The sequence below is a fragment of the Catharus ustulatus genome, chromosome 5, assembly GCF_009819885.2.
Source record: "Catharus ustulatus isolate bCatUst1 chromosome 5, bCatUst1.pri.v2, whole genome shotgun sequence".
Lineage (NCBI taxonomy): Eukaryota > Metazoa > Chordata > Aves > Passeriformes > Turdidae > Catharus > Catharus ustulatus.
In genome coordinates this window covers 18,297,393-18,322,332 of record NC_046225.1, presented here as the reverse complement: position 1 = coordinate 18,322,332, position 24,940 = coordinate 18,297,393, and the positions used below count along the sequence as shown (strand labels likewise).

The 24,940-nt window shown below is 38.6% G+C and overlaps 1 protein-coding gene across 3 annotated transcripts in view; it reads right to left on the bottom strand.

Moving 5' to 3' along the window:
- The window catches only part of CCSER1 (coiled-coil serine rich protein 1), a 633,466-nt gene that overhangs the window by 529,884 nt on the left and 78,642 nt on the right, over positions 1-24,940 (bottom strand). For all 3 annotated transcript variants that reach the window (XM_033060782.1, XM_033060784.2, XM_033060785.2), the window contains exon 3: positions 24,240-24,427. In XM_033060782.1, the coding sequence (XP_032916673.1) occupies positions 24,240-24,427 (188 nt within the window). The remainder of the gene's footprint in view (positions 1-24,239; positions 24,428-24,940) is intronic.

The window sequence follows — 24,940 nt, the reverse complement described above, 5'->3', positions numbered from 1 at the left end:
TATTTGCCTTCCACTGGGTATTTCTGGGTGCAACCTTTGAATCTGTATCATGACTGTAACATGAGCAACACTAGAGAAAGCCAAATTTTAACTATTTCCATTTTAAACCCTTTTATCTTGTCACTAGTAACTTGTCCATGCCTTTTATAGTCAGAGGTAGTTCTTCCCAAGACAGCGTAACACACCAAACAAACTTAGTTCTGGAAGAATGCTACCACTAATGAACATTAATTAATATCTAAAAACTGATTTCTATTTCAATACAAAAGGAGACTGTAATGGGTGTGGGGAGGACACACCAGCATTTCTACTGTTCTCTCTTCCCCTGATGCAATAAGCACAGAGTTAGGCCTGGCTTTTCAGACTCTTCTCCTGAATATAAGTTCAGGACATACAACCTCGAATGGCTCAGACTGCCCATCAGCAAAGTGGTTTTTTCTGCTGGGCCAAGTTTAATATAACTGAAAAATTGTGTTCTAAAAAACACTATTTCATGCTCTGAGCCTGAAGCAGCAATATTTTTGTAGCACTTTATTTACCCGCGACAGGCTATATGGAGCTCAGCACCAGTATCTCTTAATCTATAAAAGTGTGTTTTATTATCAGACTGGTGAGTGAGAGACCAGCTACCTCACTGTATAATGTACTCTCAGCACTGCAAATCCAAACTCGGGTTTCTCATCCACAGTTCTGCAGGCTGTGCTGATCTGTAAGATTAGAGCAGAGCCCAGTCAGGGAAGATTGCTTCCCTGGTGACACAGAATTTTGTTAACTTGATCAAGGGTTGTATTAAAGCATTAAGTAAACCTTTAAATCACTGCCTGTTGCAGCTCTTGCATGGACACACACTCCTAAAACGTATTAGTATGAGCAACCATATCGATAAAAATAACATATGAACACACAACAGGTACTAAAACCATATAAAATTGTACATCGCAGTGAATGAACAGAATTAACATCAGATTATTCCCCATTTCTTTATGAAAAACTTAAAGGAATTTTTCTCTGTTTTAACATTTTATGCACTTTCCTTTTATAAATAACTACATAAAAGTCAAGAAAACCAACCCATGAATACCTGTACATGGTAATGAGAAATTTAAATGCTCCATTCTGCCTATCTGTCCTTATACTACAATTTAGATGCCATTATTTCAAGTCTGTAGGTAAAATTACCAAAAGATAAACAAATAAAATACAATATTTCAAATGGAAAAAGGAAAACCCATCAGCTCTACTTGCCACTGAAGTACTGCTTGTAAAAGGATCATTACTGATCACAATTCAAGAGGAAATGGTTTTATCCAGTAGTCTGAACAAAATCACTCTTCCACTTGGAGCCTACAGAATCAAGTCAGCCTAAGCTCAGTATTTTTCACACAGGTTACTAAAAAGTTCAGAAGTAAAAGTGAGGGGTTATTTGTTTTTTTAGTTATATAAATAAAGCAATATAGTTTTAGTCCTCTACCATGGATAGCTGCTTTCCACTCCAAGGTTTCCAGAAAAGCAAAACTCACACTTCAACCAACTCTGAATACTCCCAATAATTCCATTAAACTTCACAGTTCCTGCTGTCCCAGCAAACTGCAGTCAAAACACATCTTAAGTTTTCAGTGCAGCAGCCTTCAGATACATCCTTCAAATTACCTCTCAGGAGGTAGCATTCCAGCAAGGCCTAGTTTTTCTTTTCAAAACAGACTATTCATTCTAATGCTGAGGGTTTTTGCATCCAAATTGTTGCATAGTCTAAGGCGACCAACACCCGCTTCTCTATAGCACTGATAGAATTAATGGTGAATTTTAGTATTATATTTATACAGAGAAAAAGTAATGCAAAATCTAAGTGGTAGTTCCAAAAACCAGAACACTGGTGTCCACACAAAGGGTACCTCTGTCACAAGTGTGAAAGCCTCTAATTGCCAAACAAATAGATTATTAGCTCATCTGCACAACATTTTGCTGTAATGCCCTCACAGGTCTCTCTTATAGAATGTATTCTACATATATATAATTTTCTGCTCCAGATAAACAGCTTAGGTTCATCCTAACAGCTCAGCCATGCCTGCAGGCTAACTGGAGTCAGAGTTTTCATTTTCCACCTAAGATTGGATGCGCTTGGCCAGTCAATGCACCACAAACCTCATTTTTTTCCTCTAGTAATATAAACGCAATAAAGCCAGGGAAGTTAATGGAGGTTTGCACTACAGTAAAAATCAGGAGAACAGGGTTGGCCGGGGAGACAGCTGGTTGATTTTTAAGTGCAACAGTAAGGACACAAAGATAACTTTCTTCCCAGATTAAAGAAATCTAAGATTTTCCTTAAGCAAGTCATCACACTATCTCCTTCTCCCAAGAGGATAGTAATTCTTGAAATAAATGTTTTAATGACATAAAAAGGTGATTTTTGTTTACTGCTTGTAATACTAAGAGGGGAAAAAAATTACTTTCCTCTTGACAAATGTCACAAGGTTGAAATGTCAATTGTCCCATAAACCAGATTGATACCTATAAATTAGTTATGACATTTTTAATGAATGGAAAATTAATTTTGAAAAAAATAATAGCAACTTGTTAGTTAAGTCAACATTTTGAAGAATATTTCCAAGCCTCAAAACCACCAGCAGAACATAGCAATAAACTGGAGAACATAACATTAAGTAGCTACCTCAGAATTACAAGCATAAATCTTTATCTTTCCTTTGTCATGCACATATGCACAGCTGCTTCTGACACTATTCATTACAGCAAAATCCAGGGCTCACACAGGCCTTCTGCTCTGCCATACATTCAGACACTGAACTGAAAAGCACAGACTAGGAGATAGCAAACCCTTCAGTAAAATATCTTTTATCACCTTATGCTTCTAGGGTAGATAGCCCCTCATTACATCAGCATTTTCACAGCCACTAAGATGACTGTAATTTTTTTTTTTTTTGACAGATAGGGAAAAAATAAGGCAACTGAGCTCAGGCTATGCAGTGGGCCCGTGAGAGAGCCTCACAGTTACCAGCTCTTCATCTTTTTACAGCCCACAGTCCCAGGCACTGCAAATCAAAGTTCTTCTCCAAGAACCACAAACTCAAAAAAATCTGTCCAGGTTTTACTATCCCTTGTATATCCCTTCACTATGTTAGCTCAGAAAAACAAGAGACGTTCACGCTATATTCCACCTTATGTACAGAGAGTACAACTAACAAGAAATACTCCCTATTATGGTAAACAAACCTGTATTACCCAAAGATCTGGATGAAATTATCACAAATATTTTAAAGTTTGTACAGCATTCCAAGCATACCACAAGCTTTGTAGAGAGATAAAGGTAATGCTGTGACTATAAAGAGCATTCAAGTTAAACAGGTCAGACACATGGAGCTCTCCATCAGCCCTGGACACAAAATAACTGAAATGGAAAATAAACATGACTGATGATATCCATTAATAACCATGATGAAGGGTTCCAAACAGGAAGACTGGGAATAGGCAGAATTCAAGGGTACAGCAATTGTAGGATTTTCCAAAAAGAAATGGGACAATTTAATGATCAGGCTATAACTTTCTATCACAATGTTAGGCTTCCTATTTAGAACGTATGTATTTGTGTTAAGGAGTCAAATGTCAGCACGTAACAGTGAACTGTGAACTGTACACAACGCCCTGAGTATTACTGAGGGAGCCAGCTATGCACAATAATCATCAATGCACATTTATTTTTCATTATTTGTCATTACGTATGAGCCTTCTTCTACTGTTCTTACACAGCGCTTATACATTGCAAAGAAGGACAGAAGGAAGAAGCCTCTAATTCCTAAAGGTCCTATTTATGAGTTGTCAACTTGAAAAACCCTACAACCATTTGTCTTTCTTAGGAATGTAATGAGTGAAATGTAGTGCATCAAGCCTAAAGCCGATTTCACCCTGGAATTGGTAAGCAGGAGAACTGAAGTAGATGATAAAGTGCTATATAACATGCATGTATTTAGAAATAAATCCCAAAGAGAGCAGCAAACCAAACTACTGTAATACATCAATCAGCAGAGGGAAAGCAGGTAATGAAAGAGTAATATCTGCCCTTGAAATCTTAACCTGTTATCCCTTTATCTGTTATCTTCATATTCTTTGTTTCTACCTCCAGCTCTATCTTCAATTTATTGGCTAAACTGAAATAAAGAATTGCTTTGCCTTACTAGAATACTTCAATATTTGTTTACAACCCCAGTAATCTCTTTCCTAATCTTGTTGCATGCTTTTTCAATGAGGGGCCACTGACACAGCAAGTATTTTTCATCTCAGTTTGGGGATTTTTACCAGCAGTAGGAGCATTTACTGTAACAAGTACTTGTCAGTCTTTTCGCAAAAATGAGAAGAGAAAATTCTTGTACTACCACAGGCAATTTTGAGAGCAATGTTACCTTTTGTTTTTTCTGACCATGTTTTCCTAGAGAGTGGGTTAAGAAAAAAGGGACTTGAAGGCCCTTGTAGCCTACTTGCCTGTGATTGACATTTCTGTGTTGATGATATTAAAGGTTTATTTGCTCATCACAAAATCGAGTGTGTTCCTTCACTCATTTCTCAGGTCTTCAATTCCAGCATCATAAAATATGAGAGTACAGTATAATTTCTATTCATGTAAGAATTCATAAAAATTTAATCTCATTACAAAGAAGCCTTTGACTGAATTTGTACCTTTTTTTCACAGACTTTTCGTGAAAATGCCAGAAAGAAGATTAAATGGAGCTTAAATTAACCAATCTAAATTGCAGGTGTTTTCCACTTTTTGACAATACAGTTTATATTTCTATGTCACAAAGAATAATGGTATTATCTTGGCTATATCCAACCATTTACATTGCATCTTTCCTCATGCAAAATTTCAATTGATTTTTATTGGAAGTTACCCAATATATTTCTTCTAGTCTAATAAAAAATATAATCATAAGACAAAATGTCACGTAATCCGTATACATTGATGCTCTAGGAAATTAAAGAGGGAGGATATATTTTTCCCAAGGTAATAAGAATCTTATTTCAGATAATACCAAGAACTAAGTCTCCTTGACATGCAGTCTGAAGTGTTATTAAAAAAATGCTAATCAAATCTAAGAATTTCAGAGCAACAGTTGTAGAAACCAGTCTCAGTTTCATCTTGCAAGCCTGCAACAAAATACTTATCTCTGATTGAGATTGACTGACATGGACAAGGCCAAGACAAACAGTATGCAAATGTTAAGACTTTTCAGATTATTATATTCAAATGCATTTTCAGGTATGAATATGGTTTCCTGACTTCAAGGAACATTGATTTAAGGGAGGAAAGCTGCCCTTAAAAAAACTGCTGTAACTTGGTGGTTTGTTTCATGGCTTATAGTATTTGCGCTGAGGGTTAACCCAAATCATGTTTCTATAATTTCTGTTAATGATCACTAACACCCTACTGCTGTACACAAGAATATATGGATGAAATCTACTCCTTAGTAAATTTGTCTTCCATTTCCTCTCCCTGAGTCAATCCCTTTACCAAAAGGCTTCCAAGGGCAGCAAATCAAAAGAAAACCTCAAAATGAACTCTTTTCACTGACTCACTGCAACTGTTTGTGATGCCTTGTGATACCCTTGTAGCCAGGATTTCTAGATTTTTCTTTTTAAAACATTTAACAACAAGGCTAAGATGACTGTAGGATGCAAAATCTCCTGAAAAATTAAAAGAACACAAACACAACAACACATAAAAGCTATTCTGAACACATTTCCAAAGAAAACACAAATCCAAAGCAGGGCAGCATAAAAAAATGCTGGCTCACATCTATTATATATAGCAGTATCAGTCAGTATGTGTAAGAAAAAGGCCACTGTAAAATCTGACAGAGTATTTATTTAGCTACATTAAACCAATTCCCACTTAATGAAATGGGAACTACAGAGTACACAATCTCAAGTGGAACCTTAAATGGTATCAACTAGCTCATATCAAATCAAGTTAAAAACATAACCAAAACCCCCTGCAGATATTTAAAAATCTAGCTAACTCAACATGACAGAGAGGCAAAGGGATAAATCTATCAGCTGAAATGGGTAAGCACTGGGCTGGGTCACCAGCCTTTGTCAGCACAGACAAAAAAGCAGCCAAACTGAGTGGAACACTTTAGTAGTGAACCAGCCCAATGAGCATAATCTTTGCAGCAAGGGAGAAGAGTGAGAAAATCTACACATGGTTTAGAAAGGAGGTTGACATTAGCCACTGTTCTTTTATCTCCTGGAGGAACCTTTTTCTCCACTGACTACAAAATCCACTTGGGATATTCATCATCCTATAAAAGTTAAGTTTTACAAATAGGGCCTACAGGTAGTTGCTATACAAGATAATGGGACAAACATAAGGAGATGAGATATGTAGTAGAAATAAGGCAATAGATATGTAATTTATTTACTACACTAGAATTAATACAAAACATTCTCATGAGCTAGCTAAAGTTGCTCTTCCTTTAGCTCCAGGCTCAAATACTTGCTCTGTAAGAAAACAGAGACATAATCTTCAGTATATAAATGAGAAATGCTAGGCAGTTAGGTAAAATATAATCAACTTTGCTTGCTAACTGCAAGATGGCCCACAAGGAATAAAGCTGTTCATGCCCATTCCTTGAAACACTCAGTCAAGGCCAGATTCACCAAGCTTTGAGAAAAGATAAGTGAAAAGCAGGCAGGGAATCTCTGAATTTACTGAATCTCTGCAGCCCTGCAAGAAGTTAAAAAGCATGAGCAGTCCTTCAGCACAAAAGAACCAGTAGGTTTAGTGATATTATAAGCCAGAAGGAAAATACGTGGGGCCAACAAAGACTTGAAGAGACAGCAAATAGTGTCCCTCTTAAACAGGCTTGTGCACTCACACAGACAATTATCGTGTTAAAAGGGGGGACTCCTCTGGATTCACAATGAGAGAACTAAGCCAATCTTCCACCAGGGCAAAACAACGCAAGTTCCAGATTACTGCAGCTACCAGACAGGACAGTCCACTCATCCCCTTCACAAGCCTTTTTTTCTAAGGAAAGGGAAGAAATGGCAACCCAGCACAATAAGAAATTCAGTTGATAATGTCTTTGCTCTCTAAAGAAGCACTCAGAAACAGCACAAGGAAACCAAATAGCCCACAGGTTCTCAACAACATCAGGTGCAGAAAGCTTCATCTTCAGGAGCTTCAGCATCAGGAGTTTATCTTGCCATCCTTTTACATGACACTATCATGTAACTTTCTTTGTTCACTTTTCTTAACATTTATTCCTGTGGATATCTACATAGCCTTTCTACTGTTAATAAATAGAAGAAATGCTTTCAAAATACAGTTCTGCAGCCATCACATCCACAATTGGGACATAAGGCTGAAGACTGGCTTTCAGTTCTTAATCATGAGTGATGAGCCTGTGATTAGCCAAGAAACTTGCAATCAGTCCAGTTATATCACGTATCTCTCAGTTGCTCTCTCCTGTCCACATCTCTTAGGAGAAACAACCCTGTTAGACAGGACCAGGGAGACAGCAGCAGTCTCTGCAGCTATCACACTAAGATACACAAAGCATCGTTGATTACAATGCAATCAAAGTGCAAGTCCCTGAGCTCATCACTTCCACTATGTACAAATGAAATTTTCTGTTACCATGAACTCCTTCTATTAGCTCATGTCACCTCCTGCAGCACCTCATGTGCAAATGTGATAAGAGCACTTTACAGGTTGACAGTTCAAGTTAACAAGTGTAGAGAAAATAACATGACAAGCGGGTGGAAATGACACAAGTATCCCCCTGGTGAGCTTAGCCCCCTAATAGGGCTTGGCAGCTTTCACCTACAAATGTAAATGATGAAAGCTGCCAAATTAAGAAATGCACCATCTTTTATTTCTTTTAAATCCAGAAAATAACTGCCAAGAAATAGGAGTTTGCAGTGAATAGCTGCAGTGGGGGATAAGCAACAGCATCACCTTTTTAAAAAGCAGTTATATGAAAAAAGTTGATAAACTATGCATATACGTATTTAATTTTTCTGATCTATTACTACTTTTCCAAACCTTTAAATGTGTGAATGAGAGATAGCTTACATTCCTCTTGTGTTGGTTGAAAGAACAGAAAAGCAGCGAGATGGGCTGCTGAAAAACTACATTAGCAGAATTGTTGCAAGCATGATTGACTAAAAAGCTAGGAAAACAAGGTTTACTAGAAGAAACAGCATCTTTTACCAGACCAGTTTTACATCTAGAAAAAAGAGACATATTACCTAGACACAAACACTTCTTCCAAGATAATTACTTATTACCTAAGGAACTGCCCTGAAAGGATTTCTGTGACAAAAGCTTGTCCATTTTTTTCCTCCGTTTGAAATAGACTAATAAATTACATTACTACTCACATCTTTCTGCACCATGCTACAGTACATCTTTTGACTAAAAAAAAATATCCTTTCACAGCATCTGTGGAACTCAGTGCAAGTAGATGACAGATAAGAATACTCACCTACAACTGATAACACAAAATGTGTGCTATCACCTACACTTTATTCTCTTTTATATATATATATATATATAGTTGCATCAGTTTCACAGGAAATAGCAGAGAAAATTATCAATCCTGCACAACTTTAAAAAAGCCATTCTCTTCACTGAGCAAAATGCTTTATGAGGGACTAGATATTCATATCATTTGCATGAGCTAACATCTAGGTGAAGTCAATATACCTTGCAGTGAAAAATTTATCTTCTTGGGAGGTGCAAAATAAAGATATTCATAGCTACTGTAGCTATCCACTATACATAAAGAGTAGGACAGGAATGAGATAGTGAGTTTTGTCTTTCTGTACCAGCTATTTTTACAAATATTTCACTTATTTTGTTAGAATCAAACAAATTGTTTTTTCCTTTTGCTTAACCTACCGTCCCTAAAAAAAAAATCATGCAGCCAAGTACAAATCATAAAACCAATAAAAAGACACAAAATATTTTGCAAAGTCTAGGTACACAAGACAAATTGAGGCCTAATGGCTGGAAGTAAAAACACAGCTACCATTAATTTACTAATCAAGCCTGGGTTTTTTTCACAGTCTTTTTTTGGTAGTTTTATCCATTGGCTGCTGTTCAGTTTCCTTTGTTGGTGTTTTTTAAATCTCACACCCTTAGAATAACCTAGCAAGCGAAGTCACCTTTATTCCATCTCTTCATATTTTTAATATCCTTACTCCAACAGAGCTCATCATCCTTGACCCAGAGGTAACTCGTAGCCTTTTATGACAAGTTGCATACATAAGGTCTACTAGAGAATCCAATGGTCCTTTCCAGATCTAAAAATGCATCAAGTTTTTTTTTTCCATGTTGAAATATGTGGGCACATACAGGCCAGGTACTTGTTTGATATATACACACATAAACAAGCAAATGCTCTGTTCTCCTCTACTCTTCAATGCCAACATCTCTTTTACTTCAACACACAGAGGACACAGTGCTTGGACACAGCACTGCTATTTTACCACCACAACACTACTAAAACAAGAGTACAGAAAACAACAAAACAGCCTGGTTTTAGAAACAGTGTTAGTAAAATAATTTCCAACACTGAGTCTAAGAAAAAAAAAAACCTAAAATAAAAGGTTTTTCAGGCACTATTCATAGATGCATACATATTGTTTGATATTTGACATACGGTTATTCTTTATAAATACCTATTCGCAGTAACAGGCTAATTGGTTCTTTGTAACACTAGTGGGCAAACCTGGTTTGTAGCAAGAGTATCCACATGTAACTCAGGTCTTAAATGAAATACTAATTCATGTTAGGATCTGCTAAACCGTTCTGTTCACCTCAAATATGAAAACAGCTTGCAATACATCTATGCAAAAATGTTCTCTCTCTACCTTTGAAATACGCAGAATCAATGAAAATTAATATTTCTTTTATTTGCCGAACAATTCCAAGCTTAAACAAAACCCTTGACAGATTCTGCACAGTTTGCTCTATTTTTGGAAAATAGATACTGTTTGCCATCACAACACAGAGGCAGAAAAACTAGTCATAAGTTTGTTCACCACCTATTAAAATATGCAACAATGATCAAAGTATTTGATCATGAAAAAGTTTTTATTTACCATTAGGAACATTGGCTTTTCTTTCTTTACAACAGCCAGGCTCACAATTTAGTTTTGGCAGTTTCCTGTGCTAGCTCCAAAAGGGAGAGCTCCATTAAACAAACTGAAATGCATATTAGAGGGACAACAAAGCATCCTAAAACCTTTTTAACAGACACCCTGCTGCATGGAATTTTTTAAAAAATAAATATTGAACAACAAGAGATATCTTTGAACTCCTCTGGTTAATAGACCTTACAGACCTCCTACTGAGCAGCAACAAATATGCCTCAAGAAACCAGTGTATCACTTCATACTATTTAATAATGCCACAATTGCTTTTGTTATGCAGACTGTATAGACGGGTGAATGCTGTCCGAGAGCAAGCAAAACCATGCATTCACAGTGCTTTTCTTTCTTGTGTTAGTCAGCATAGCATCCCTGATTCAGTCCTATTCTCTTCCACCTGTAGGTCCTTCCAGTAGACAGCTGAGTCCACTAGAAGCATCCAGATAGAATAGTTCAGCATCCACTTTCCCAACTGAAGTTATTAAAACGAACTACTGTGATTCATGAACCATGGTTGAGTGGTTGACTATTCCTTTCACTTAGGTTCAAGATTTTTATTCATATATCTGTATCTCTTTGAAATACAAACCTCACAAAGACACCAACACGCTGAGATTCAATGTCTCATCTTATCAGTGACTAATACTGGCAATGAAGAATCTGACATCCACAAACCTCTGTTCTAAATCTGTCTGTTCTGACAAATTCATCTGCACAAATAAGCTTTGTTCGTTGCTTCTCAATGGAATATTTTATTCTTGGTGTTGTGTCTGCGCACAGTAAAGTAAGAAGGACATTTGACTTTCCTATTATTAATATTCTATCAGTAGATTTAGTCATATCTTCTTACTAAACTACTGTTTTGAGGAATTAACTTTATTTCTGCACGCCTTCTGTTCTTGGAGCCTGGAAAGCAGTATGAATAGCCTGACAGTTTCTCTATAGAGATAGTTGTCTGTCACTTTAGATGATCTGAGTTTTTTTAAAAAGATGTAGAAATTATCCCACTGTGATCAGATCACAGGAAAAAAAATCCACGTTTTTTGGTAAATTTTAGAAATAATTCAGTGTAAAAAAAAGTAAACCGATGCATAATTTGATAGACTGAGAACTAACTTCAGATAGGCATTTTACAACATCAGACATCCTTAATATGTACCTGGGAACAAGCAATATCTGAAGTCCCATCATGATTGTCTTATGTTCTTTTATTAATTTGTATTTCTGCATAATCTTTAATGATTGCACACACTTACCCTAGCCTAGGAATGGGGAATACAAAGGATATCCCGAGCTATAAGGAAAGCAATTTCTGCAAAAGTTACCTTCTCTCAGACAAAGGGAAAAAAATTGTCCTGACTCTGTATCTGTGACTATTAGTTTAACAGTGTAGGACTGAACAAGACATATTATTTAGGCACCTCAGAAAAATTTTGTGATTTCATCAGAGCAAACACAAATGCAAGCACAGGCATACATTTTTATTCATAAAGATGCAAAGATATTCCTTTTCCATTTTTTCTTTTTTCTACAGGCTGAGAGAAGGCAAAGTGTTTCAAAAGAAAAGATAGAGCTTTGATAACAAGATCAAATTGCTTTCACCATGTCACATATGTCCTTAAAGAATAAAGACAAAAATGACAACTTTTTATTCTCATCTGGAGGAAAAACTCTGCTGAAATGTGACTAATGAATATACTAAAACTATTGTGCATACTGCCACACTTTAAGCAGGAAAATTGCATTACTTCCCTCTTCCAGTTGAACTGCCTGACAGGTTTATGCCAACAATGCATATTTCACAGGCTGCTGTATTTTCTTCTGAACAATGTCCCCTATAGGGAATATTCATAGAAGAATAACTCCTGAACTTCAATGTTTCAGGTAAAAGAAAGATTAAAAATTTCTCTTGACAACCAGTTCTGTAAGCTCTTGACCTCTTTACTTCCCAGCTTCTCCCTCAATTCCTGCCTAATTTATAAAAATTTAGATAGCCTCTCCCATCTTTCCAGCTTATTTAACCGAACTACTTCCCATCCTCTTAACTTTCAAATCTCACAGCATGGTCAAAAATTTCTCCTGAACTTTTTACCTTCCCAATGCTTCATCTCTTCCTTTTCCACAGTACCTGGAGTGAATTCAATCCCATTCTTAACCACAGTTTTCTTACATTTAACTCTTCCTTTCTTATCGGCACTTTACAACCCCACCCATTTTCTAATGGAACACAGCACAGTCTCCAGTAAGCCCTGCCCTTTATCCCCCTTGCTTCTCTCTGGATCAGGCTTTCATTTTCCCTACTGCACTTGTTCCACTCCAGTAAGGAAACAGATTTCAAAACTTGGCAAATTTAGAAAGATGAAAGTCTTCCAGGATAACTGTCTGCCAAGTCTACAGATTTATAAAGACAATTTCATTTAGTTAAGTGTTCCCTCCTACTATTTACTCATGTTGCTTCACATAACACAAGTTTCACAATGCTTATTTTGGGATAGTTTCTTCAAAACATACTCGAAACACTTACAATCTAATCACTTTGGTTAGAGTGACTAAGTCAAAACTGTTGAGTTACACTTTTATCAAGTAAAAGATGCCAGAAAAAAGATGACAGGAGACTTCTGATTTTTGGAGCAGTCAAAACTAACCTCATTTCCTTAGATATACTAAGAAAAAAAAAGTTATTCAGTGAAGAATCCTGTAGGAGTCATTTTTAGGAGACATGAGTTCTGCTACAGTGCTGCCTGTTCCACAGCATCAGACTTAACCGGGTGGGTATGTGGGAGTAACTTAAAACATGTATGAATTTTAAATAATTAAGTAAGAAAAACTGAAGCCTTTTTCATCTGAGATATCTGTCTAAGCAACAGAAACAGACTGTAGTAAACAACCTTCTATTACTTTTCACTTGATTAAAACTCCCCTTTCTCCTATTGCAGACATTCAAGATCCCAAGCAGTCTGCTACTAAACAACTTCCCTCCTCAGGTTTTCTTCGGTATCAAACAAGGCATTTTGTGTCCTGCAATGAACTGCTCCACCTATTACTAATGACTGTTTCTCAAGTATGAACGATCCTCTGATTGTCAATCAGCTCCAAATCATAACAGCTATCCAGACTGTTGATGCAAATATAAATTTTAGACATTTATCCAACACTAACATTCTTCAAAACCTAAAAGAGCCTTTCACAGAACAAAATCGGAGAATGTTTGTTACTTCATAAAGAATTCAAATACAACACACACCTTATAAGTGCAATAATTTTGGAAAGTTTGTGATGTTTGGGGGATTGTATGCAGTTTGTTCATGAAAACACCTACACAGCAAGTTATGATAATTTTGTAAGATAGATACTAAGTTATGCATCAGGTCTATGTTATTTCAATTAATTTTATTGGTTTCAGTGAATGAATGCTATGAATACAGAAAATTATATCAGCGGCAACAAAATCTGGTTTAGCATCTCATTCCTTTCCTGAATGATACACTGTTGCCCACTCCTTCATTAAAAAGTGAATGAACCTAGAGAATGAACCTGATTTCCGTGTATCAAATCACAAAGCGGGATCCTTAGTCTTTCTTGGACTAGCAGGCACTTGAATTTAAACCAGAAAAATCTCCTGTTCTAAATGGCAAGCTTCAGGGTCCACAGCTAGTTTTCCAGCCCCTGCCAAATCCTTAATCCAGGGTTCTTCTAGTACTGTCTCCAGCAACACACTTGCAAGAAGGACTGCAAAAATAAATGACCTATCAAGTGACCCAACAGAATTTCCATTTCTCACCCCATTACCTTCTTTTTATCAATCAAAGACTCAAAGGCCTGGAAGAAGCAACCTACCCTGAATTGCTGTAGCCTGGGGAAAAAAATACTGTATTTATTCTGAATTTATTCTCATATAAGCAAAAGAATACAAATACAGTAATTTCACAACTATAAGGCACACCCTTTTGACCAAAATTGTAGTCTGAACCCGGAAGTGCGCCTTATAGTCCAGTGCACCTTATATAATGTACAAAGTTGTAAAATTTGCAAACCCAGAAGTGCGAGCTGTGAGCTGAGTCGGGAACCCGGGTGGGGGGATGCCGGGATGCGGCACAGCTGCCGGTCGGAGGGATGCGGCGTGGCCGCTGGCCACGGGGAAGCGGCAGCAAGCGGCACAGCCGCGGGGAAGGGGGGAGAAGTGGCGCAGTCGCCGCCACAGGAAAGTGGCGAGATGCGGCGAGAAGCACCACCGCCACCAGTCGGGGGGAAGCCAGGACGCAGCACGGCCATGCGGTGGGAGCCGGGAGCCATGAGCCATGCCAGCCGCCGCCGGGGGCAGGCGGGAGAGCCAGGGCCCACTGCACCGGGAGGGCACCTGGGGCTGCGTTTAAAGGCTACACCAATCTTTGAAAAATGTTTGCAAATTTAGCACCTGCCAGTAATTTGTTACTTTGTTGCATGCCGCGCGGTTCCTCACTGCAAAAAAAAAGTGCGCCTTATAGTCCGGTGCGCCTTATATGATTAACAAAGTTGCTAAGTTTGCCGACTCCCGGGAAGTGCACCTTACAGTCCGGTGTGCCTTATGGTCGTGAAATTACTGTAGGCAGTTTGTAGGAAAACATTCCAGAACTTGCAGTACAGAACCATTGATGGACACACTTCTTGAGGGACCCACACATCAGGAAATTACGTGCATAAAGAAAGGACAAGGACAAAATTAGTCATGCTATGAAAAAAAGCAGGGCAATTTTCCATTTTTATTTTCATAAAAACTAAGTGAATGCAAACTACCTGTGAAGCATCTGACCTACAAGATGATAAACCCAAGATTCTGATTTCTACTCAATAGTCATAAATTTAAAGTTCAGTGAATTAGCTGTCCATTAACTGTCTCTCCCTTAGAAAAGCCCACTAAAAATTTCAATTTTCCTACTGTATGTAATATTTGCATATGCTAACTCAAGAAGATTTATACCACAGCTGCAAAAATACTGCCCATGCTAAGGGCGTCTCCCAAGAGAAAAGATATGACTGTAATCTTCTAGGGCATAGCAGACATTCAATTGAAGTATTTTACCTTCTTTATCTGAGGAAGTACTTTCTTTTACCAATACTGGATAGAAAGATTTTTCACTTAGGTATTACTCATTGCATAAAGGCCCTTCCTTTATTTAAAAATAAAGTAGACATTAGATCAGCCACACTAGTTCAGATAACCCTCTAACCTGTCTCCACCAATGGTAACTTCCATGTTCCCCTGACCTCTGTCCTTCTGCAGGGAAGAGATCCCGTATGCAAGCAGTATACATCAGGTTTTACCACCTCCACTAATTCTTTCAGAAACTCTTAAGAGTCCTGGTGGCCTGTCTACCCTCTCACACTTCTGCTTCCCACCTGCCATCACTGGATACCACAGGAACTCCCTGTAAATCACCTCCTTTCTCTGGCACGCCTGCTCCATGAAGTAGGATGGGGAAATAAGACTCTGTGTACTGATGGGGACGATCCCAGCTCCTGTGACTTTACAATTTCTGCCCACTGCAGCACATTTGCAGGCAGAATGACTGGACAGAGCCCACAGGCACAGCAAATGAGTTGGGAGCACAGTACGGGTGTCAAGGGAGTTCTATCCCTTTGGCTCCCTATCCTTCAATACTAGACTCTTCCCAGTATCAAAGGCCTTTGAGCATCTGACACACCAGGGTGGTCATGGGCAACATAAAGACAGAGCCAGACTCCTCTGACTGCTGCCCAGGGAATAGAGACGTGCAAACTGAAATACAAGAAACCTAAAAAAAAGCTTTCTTCTTTTTTTAAACCATAAATCTGGACAAACACCTGGACAGACTGCCAAGTGAGGCTCTGGAATCTCTTCCCTGAGACACTCTAAATCCAACTACACACATCCCTGGGGGTAGGGATGCTATCCCTGACCCTGATTTGAGCAGAGGTGTTGGACCAGATCATCCCCAAAGGTGCTTTCATGCATCAGTGACTCTGTTTCTCTCCTTATATTGGTTAATGTACTGTGAGAGCATTCATTAGATTTTTCACAGATTGTTTCATCTTTGGTAAATCTCTGACCTCTCTCCCAGGTCCACAAGCACTGAGCAGAAGGTAAGTATCTTCACCACAAACGAGTTACTTCTTTGGTGGTGACACTATAGGTGGTGACAAAGATTTTAGTAGCCTGCATGCACAGACAAGACTGCGTGATTTACTTCAAGAAGACTGCATAACAATTTTGCTGCAGCACTCACCTGTATTCAGAACATGGAGAACATGGTAATGAACAGGAAAGTAAAATGTAAAAGTCACAATAAAGTAGAAAAATAACTAAGCTGGTTTTGCTAGACAAATATATCGATCTATTTAAACAATATTAATCACTAGAGGGTATTTTAGCATATTACCAAATATTTCTGTGCAGAAAAAAATCTTTCCCTTCATGTGGAAAAAGAAATCGATAAAAATATTATCAACTCTAAATGACGAGTAGCTTCAGAATAAGCTATCTTTTATATTAACCAGCAAAACTATTTGGGGGATGTAGTAAGACTAGCACAAAAGTGTGTTTTGTAAGAAAAGTCCATCAACTGTCTGTGCTTTACACTTAGATTTTGAGTTTCAAAATTTTTCTGAAAAATATTTAAACAGAAAACTACACACAATACTACAGGGGACACCTACCTGTAGTTTTAGAAGTTCAGTGTCCTGTAAATTAGTTCAGACAATACTTAGAGCAAGTACTCCTACAAGTCTTCAGAATAAAAATACCAGACACCCAATTTGTACTAGTTTTGGATGGGACAGAATTCAATTTTTTCATATTCGCTTGCTTTGTGGTGCTGTGTTGTGGATTTGACCAAATCAGTGTTATCGACACAGCAAGATATGCTTTAGCCATTGCTGAGCAGGACTTGCACCGCTGTCAAGGCCTTTTCTGCTCATCACACTGCTCTGCACAGAAGAGGCCGGGACAGAGTTGAATTTTGGAGGGGGCAAGTTGGTACAGCTGACCCCACCTGACCAAAGGGATCCAGCCATATGATGCTGCATTCAGCAGTTCAAGCTGGGAAGGAAGAGGGAATGCTGGCACTCATGGCATTTATCCTCCAAAGCACGCACTAGGTGTGACATAGCCCTGCTTCCAGGGGATGGATGGATGGGTGGATGGATGGATGGACAAATGGATGGGTATCTGTCCCCCTCGGGAACTACTGAATGAATTCCTTTGTGTGCTTTGCTTTTGCCTTCCCTGTTAAACTGTCCTTATCTCAGCCTGCAAGTTTTCACACTTTTACCCTTCCACTTCTCATCCTGGCAGAGGGAGTGAGCCACTGGTTGAGGGGTGCAGCTCACCCACTGTAGTTAACCCACAAAAGCACAGAATTAATTCTGTTCTATTTTTACTACACACCAAATATATCCCCATCCACTGCCATGATGATTCTAGGATTTAAAATCGCTAATAGCTGTACCTTCTACCTATATTAACATAATTCAATTTAAATAATTACCCCTATGTTAGATTAACAGTTTACCCTGTTCTGGGCAATGATTATGTCCTTAAAGAAGAGCATAGAACATTACAGCATAAGCATTAAGTCACATCTAAATTAATTTCTTGATCTCAAGAATTAATTCAAAGTGTTTAAGAACCACAATCTGATTTTCACGAGCCCTTCATTTGTTGAGAAACACACATTACACTGCAGACATTAATTTCCCACAGGGTAGTTACCCAAAAAGCTTCTAGTTGAGTTGACCTAAAAAGTACAGTCAAAATGCTTAAATCCCTACCTGCCATTTCCATTTTTCATATCCTATTAATATGTGAAAGGCACTTCCTCCATGCTGAATTATGAATATAAGGCTCAAATTACTAAGTACCTATAGTCAGCAGTTTATTCCTATCTAGATAGTACTGTTCAGCCTTATAATACCAAAGTATTTCTGACAGCTCTTGCTCCAAGTGGCTTTCTCTTCAAAAAGGAGCAAAACGCCAAATTCAATGCAAAAGGGGAAATTCTGTTGCATTAATACAAATCTAGTTATAAATTAATGCTGTCAAGTCCACTCCTCATGAAGGGTGAACCACTGCCTTACTGGGTTTGCTTGAACAGTTCAGTAACAATTGATGTTCCTAAATATTCTCCCTCAAGAAGTCCAGCATAGCAGAGATGAATTTGAATTAAGCAGAAACATCATAATTCAGTGACAGAATAAGAATGGCATATCTATTTTAATTTAATCTATTTTAATTAAGACAAGTTTTTATGAACACCACAGATACCAGAGATAATATATCCTATAGCAAGCTAAAAACAAGTTGTAGCTTCCAGAGTATACATAACATTGCAAGTTCTAAAGAAGGTTGTACAGAAGACAATAAAGAAGTGTGTGCACTTTGCTTACCTAGCTCATATTTTTGCAACAGTCTTGGCATATGTGAAAAAGGTTGTTTTGTTTGAGTTTTAGTTTTCAGTCTGAAGCCCTGAGGACTCAAATCCTCCCTTTAACCTTTCATTCACAGCCTTTCCAGGGCAGTTTGTTAATGCATTAAAAATTAATGCCAGTCTGCAGAAGGAGAGCATACCATAAGGTTTTCTCAGGCCATTACAGGTCACATTTATGGGTCACAAAAAACAGCCACATTCAAATCCACTTTCAAATCTACTCGTTGGTCACCCCCTGAAACTCATTCAACTCAAGTATTTTTCAATAGCAGCTTCCACCTCATATATTAGTCACACATTGCACAAAAATCACAGCTTCCAGAAGGTCAGTGTTAAAGTAACCTCAATGAAAATTACCTCAATTCTCTCTAGACTAGCAGTCAACCCAGTCTGATTCATATTCTGTGCTTAATTACACATCAGCAAAATATCATACAACTTAACATAGGCAAGAGGCACATATTCATGTACATTCACTGAAGTCCATGGAAGCACAGTATCCTGCTGTTTCTGTCATGATGTAGCAGCTGGATTAAAACTAGTGTTTGATAACAAAGAAGAGTACTCAGGTAACACTAAAATAAAGTTATCTGTGAGAAGCAATAAGCACACTTTGATGAGCTACAGATTTGGATGCAGCCTGATAAGGTAAAATATCAAACACAGGAAGAGATTTTAATAGTGATTTGGATAATTGCTCCATCATTGCAAGTACTATTTCTGAAGTATAACACAAACCTGACTATTAACTGCTAAGTCACCTCAAATCACTTAAGAAACAAAACTGAGGTAGAGTTACACACATACAATACCCAGCAGCCACAATTTAGACACCAGCTGCTAATTAGATAATTATCACGTGTTCTCTCCATAACACACTTTCATTAGTGACCTCTGCTTTGACTTTCTTCTCCCTCCAGACACACTAGGAGTCTCAAATATTTGCAGTTTATCTCTCTTTTGCAAGTATATTTCTGTGTCAATCATTTACCTTTATTTTATATTCCCAAAATTTCAGATGGCACACTCTACACTAAACTAGTAAATCATCAATATTTTAATTTAATGTTTAACTAACATATTCAACTACTTCCATTATCAAATTGAATTCCTGCCCATGACATATTGCTCTGCATTCTGACACTGGGTTTTCCATTCACTGTTCCTAATTTACATTGTAAATGCATTTACTGAGATGTTTGGTACTTGGAGCACCCACACATAGGATATAGCATAGGACAAGCTTGAGAAAAGGGGGATTTTGGCTAAGCATCAGCCCTGGATGGATAAGGAAAAAAAAAAGCTCAGTAAAAACCTTAGCAATACAATAGCAGCATGCATCTTGAAAAATTATCTTTAGGCAAGGCAAAAAAGTAAAGTGAAAACTGAGAAAGGAAATGAAGCAAATTTTGTGGTAACTGCAGTTACCCAAGTGCACGACAGGCAGCAAGGGAGAAAACATGAATGCAATTATTTGACCGCTTAGCAAGAGGGCCACTGTTAAAGCTAAGGGGAAAAAGGCTGGGATGTCCTTAGGCCTCAGAAGTCCTTGGTTTTATATCTAATATATAGGAACCATGGAAAAGATGCAAAGAAAGAAATGGCACAGTCAAAGCAACAATCTGGAAAAGTAAGTTGTGCTGCTCTAATTGGGCTGGCACAAGTTGGTAAGGCAGCTTTGCTCCAGGCAAAGGAAGCTGATGATGCAGCACTGAGGGCAAGCACAGAAAATTTTACCTGTAAGGGTGAAAAGTTGAAGTTGAATTTCAAAAGCAAGAAACAGGCAACATTTAGAGAAGATTCAAGTATGAGAAACTGAAGAGAAAACTGTGCTAGAGAGAGCCCAGAGAAACACAGTCCTGCAGAATATAATGTTCACCCACTGAGACAAGAAGTTGAAAAATAAGGGTTTTTTTAGTTAAGTAATACATATGCTGATAGACAGGTGTGGGCAAGGGAGCAATTGTAAAGAAAGATAACAATTTTCCTTGTAAATAGCAGAGAGGCAGAAGGGCACATTTGCAAGACCCAAATGTAAGCAGGCACTCTTGATCCACTGCACATATGCAGCCATATTTCTAGACAAAGTGAAAACACATGTATGCATACAGCACAGTGTAGTTCATGTCTTGAAATTGGGCAGTGTGCTCCCACCATTTTCTCAAGTTTTTTTTTTTTTTTAACTTGAAGTAATGCACAGTTACAGTAATTTCACAACTATAAGGCACACCCTTTTGACGAAAATTTTGGTCCAAACCCGGAAGTGCACCTTATAGTCCGTTGCCCCTTATATAATGCACAAAGTTGCGAAATTTGCCGACCCGGAAGTGCGAGCCGCAGCCGCCCCAAGCTGCGGCAGCCCCGGCGCCGCAGGAGCCCCATGCCATGGCAGCCCTGGCGCCGCGGGAACCCTGGGCACGCAGCTTGGGGCGGCCGTAGCTCCCACTTCCGGGTTGGCTCAGGGTGGCCACGGCTCCTGCGGCACGGGGCTCCCATGGCACAGTGCTCCCGGAGCACGGGGGCGGCACTGGGCCGCCAGGGTGGCTCGTGCTTACGGCATCACAGCGCAGCTCAGAGCACCGGGGCAGCATGGGCTGGCGGGATCACAGTGCGCCTTGTGCTTACAGCACCACTGAGTGGCAAAGACTCCCAGCACCGCCGAGCAGCAGAGGCGCCCGGCACCAGTAGCAGCCCTGAGCGGGACCGAGCCCGCCCAGCCCCAAGCCGAGCCAGTAAACCCTGCGATCACACGATTCTGTTACTAATTTGCTGCAACAAAAAAGTGCGCCTTATAGTCCAGTGCGCCTTATAGTCCAGTGCGTCTTATATAATGTACAAAGTTGCGAAATTTGCCAGCTCACGGAGGTGCGTTTTATAATCTGGTACGCCTTATAGTCATGAAATTACTGTAATTTCACTCTTTTCATCCTTCATGGCTCTCTGGTTGTAATGACTTCAATTTGCTAGCATTTAAAAGTCTCTATCATACATTAAAAAAAATTAAACATTTTGTCTCTGTACTGATGTGATATTCAAGATACTCACATATTAGCCACTACAAAAAGAAACGATGGATAATTCTCTTGCTCACACACATCTGACTTTCTCTTAGTTCCAAGTCCTTTTTTCCCTGCTGTTCTGTCTCCTAATCCTCCTAAAGAACTTACTTAGAGTGATTTGGTTGTATGACCTTTTTTTTTTTAAAGTGTTAAATCTAATTCTCATTGTGTCAAATATCCAGGTTTACATTCTTTTCATTGGTCTTGCAGGACTGCATATTTCAGACCATTCAGGTGTTTTGCCTGCTGATTCACATTTTTCTTTCATTTTGTCTCTCTTACACATTGGAAAAGAAGACCCACCTAGGTAGAAACAGCAGGTGAAGCATAATTTCTACCAACCTTCTGAGACATAATTAACTATGTCTGTATGTCAAGTCAAAAGATTCAAATTTGCTAACTCATTGTTCAGTTCATTGTTGCAGCATTACAATGACCAGAGTTTATACAGCGATATCTATCTCTTTTAACTGCATCACTATCAATACTTTTCATTTGGAAAGGTTCTATCATACTACACAGGCTAATAACATTAAACTCTCAAACACATCCTGAATTACAGCGATCACTCTCCAAAACCATTTCTAGTGAAATGGTGCCCTCTTGTAGCAGAAATCAGCCACTGCAAGAACAGTAGTTTTGTAAACACATAATTGGCAATCCAATTCATCTCAAGCATGTTTCACATCATTATTTACAATACTACAAAATTGGTACGTTTGCAGAATTGTTTTGGAAGATTTTTTTCTTCCCTAAATTTCATTTACAAACAGCACTGGTCTTAGCTAGAATATAAATTACTTTCAGCACCTCAAAATTTAGTTAAGCCACTCTTAGTGGAAGCAGTGGCCTTGTTTGTAGGTTTGATACATATTCCCAGCATTTAGGAGATCAGTCTACCCAAGCTTTTACCTTTCATCTTTGAAACAAGAATTGACAATTATGCAAGAATATTCTGATGAGCAAGATGTTAAGGATAAAGAAAAATTCCTCAGATGCTAATTTTTTTTTTTTTTTTACTTCCTGTCTCCTGTGAAAATCTCACACCCCTTCAGCGAGACTTTCTGGCTCCTCACTCCCAGTCCCTCGGCAGAAGCAGCTCACACTGCCTGCCAGCAAGAACACAAACAGGAGCAAAGATACAGGTGCACAGTTTCTTCAGCTAAACAAGACTCGGGTGATGCCAGAAGATGTGGCATTCACAGCCACAGCCGTTCACTAGGTGCCACAGAGCAGAACTGCACAGCAATGCTGCCCTTGCCACTGGGGCCTCTGTTCTCCCCCATGGATCTGCCATCCCTTAAATGTCTGTGGTTCATTTTCCTCCAGAACTGAACAAAATTAATACAGACAGCCATGTGACTCATGTTGCTCTTGCCACATAAGCAAGTTAGGTTAAGGATTTTTATAATACTTCATGTAGTAACACCGATTCTTTACCAAGTATTTATTCTTCATTAGCATCATTCATTGGTAACAATCTGCTGCTGAATTGATGAATTGATGGTGACAAGGATTTTGAAGAGGTCTTTTCACTGTCCAAATATATATTACTATGAACATTCAATTTCTTGGTTTTTTTTTTCTTTTGCTTCCAGAAAACTCTGGCTTATTTTTTTCTCTTCTGGTTGTGTGTGGAGAGGAAATGGTGCAGAGAGTGTCTTCAGGCTGGGTTTTGTTTGATGTACTTCCTAAACCTTACTTTTTACTAAAAAAGCTCCTATTTTCTTAAGATAGGAAGATAGCATTCATATGTATTGGGGGGAGAGTATGAATATTTTTATCTTCACTCATGAGCATGCTCTCTAGTCTTGTTTTAGAAGTCCTTGACCTGTTACTGTAATACCAATAAGCATAAGCAAATCATGATGATCTGTGGAAAATCGTCCTGATGGCAGTGGGGGAAAAAAGCTCCTAAATTTCACAAACAAAACACAAAGAAGGGATCATATTACCACTTAATCCCATTCACACTTTGCCTACTTTCTGTTCTTCTTGGATTGTCACCTTCCCACTTCCATCATTAATACAGAGCTAAACAGAATGAAGTTCTATAGCATCAGTGTAGCCTTTAAATTTAAATAAACACAGATCTGCCTAACAACTTGGGTCTAACAACCCAAAAAAGGTACACAGGCCTGAACCAGGGTTAAGGAATATTTTAGGGCATGAACTCCATCTGCATAATGCTTTACATGAGTGAACAGCATCTTTAAATGTCATCATGTTCTTAAAGGCTTTGAAAAAAACATGTTATTCACTGATATTTGGATGAAAACTTCCTGCAAAAACAGAGAAACATGAAAAGCTCCATGCTTTAATTGCACAAGCAAATCACCAACACATGTCAACAAGAAACTCTACCCAGAAAGTACACAAATCTTTTCACAGTGCCACACCCTGCAAAAAAAAAGAACTTTTAATATCTGAAGCTGAGCCTGGATCACATTTTGGAAGCCTGAGACAGCTCCTGCCCTCTTTATTAATGTTAATTGTGAAGTTACTGCTTTGCACTATAGCTATACTAATCAAAAAGAAATATAAACTTATGCATGTAGGAAATAAAACTCACCATGCTGTCCATTTTGGAAGAGGACGAACTTGCTCTCTGCTTCCTTAGGCTGTTAAGCTCCTCTGCATTTCCATCCTTGGGTTTTATGATCAACCGGCTGCCCCCAGCAGTTCCTTCTGAAGAGGACCTCAGTCGCTTCTCAACAAATCTGCCTTCCCGGTACGGACTGAAGCTATTGGCAACATCAACTACAAAGAGACAAGCAATCAGCAATTGTTACAGGGAATTGCTCTCTGCAAATATTTTCTTAATGAGAACACTGCTATGCTTGAAATAATTACACTGAAATCGCATGAGAAATGTTCTGTGGAAAACAGACTGTGCTTACCTAGATAAAGGTGTCACCTGGGCCTCCAGGTCACTGTTCAACCCCAAAGACAGGCATGCTCAGCACACTACAGCCCAGTCCAGGGCTCCTCATAGAATCCAGAAAGACTCTTTGCTACATCCTTTTCCTTCTCTGCTCATCATAGGACACTTCCAAATTGCTCAAAGTAAAATCTACCAGAAAAACTATCACTTGTCCAGTGGTGCCAAAACCCAATCTGCCTTCTTACCCTATGCCCAAAGCAAGTTCAACTTTTGAAGGGTCAGGTGACAACTTTGTTATCCCTGCATAAGACAGGGATGCACATCGTTTTCCATTTCTGTTCAGCATTCTTAGTTTAGCTTTACACCTGCACCCTCCAAACTCAGCCTGC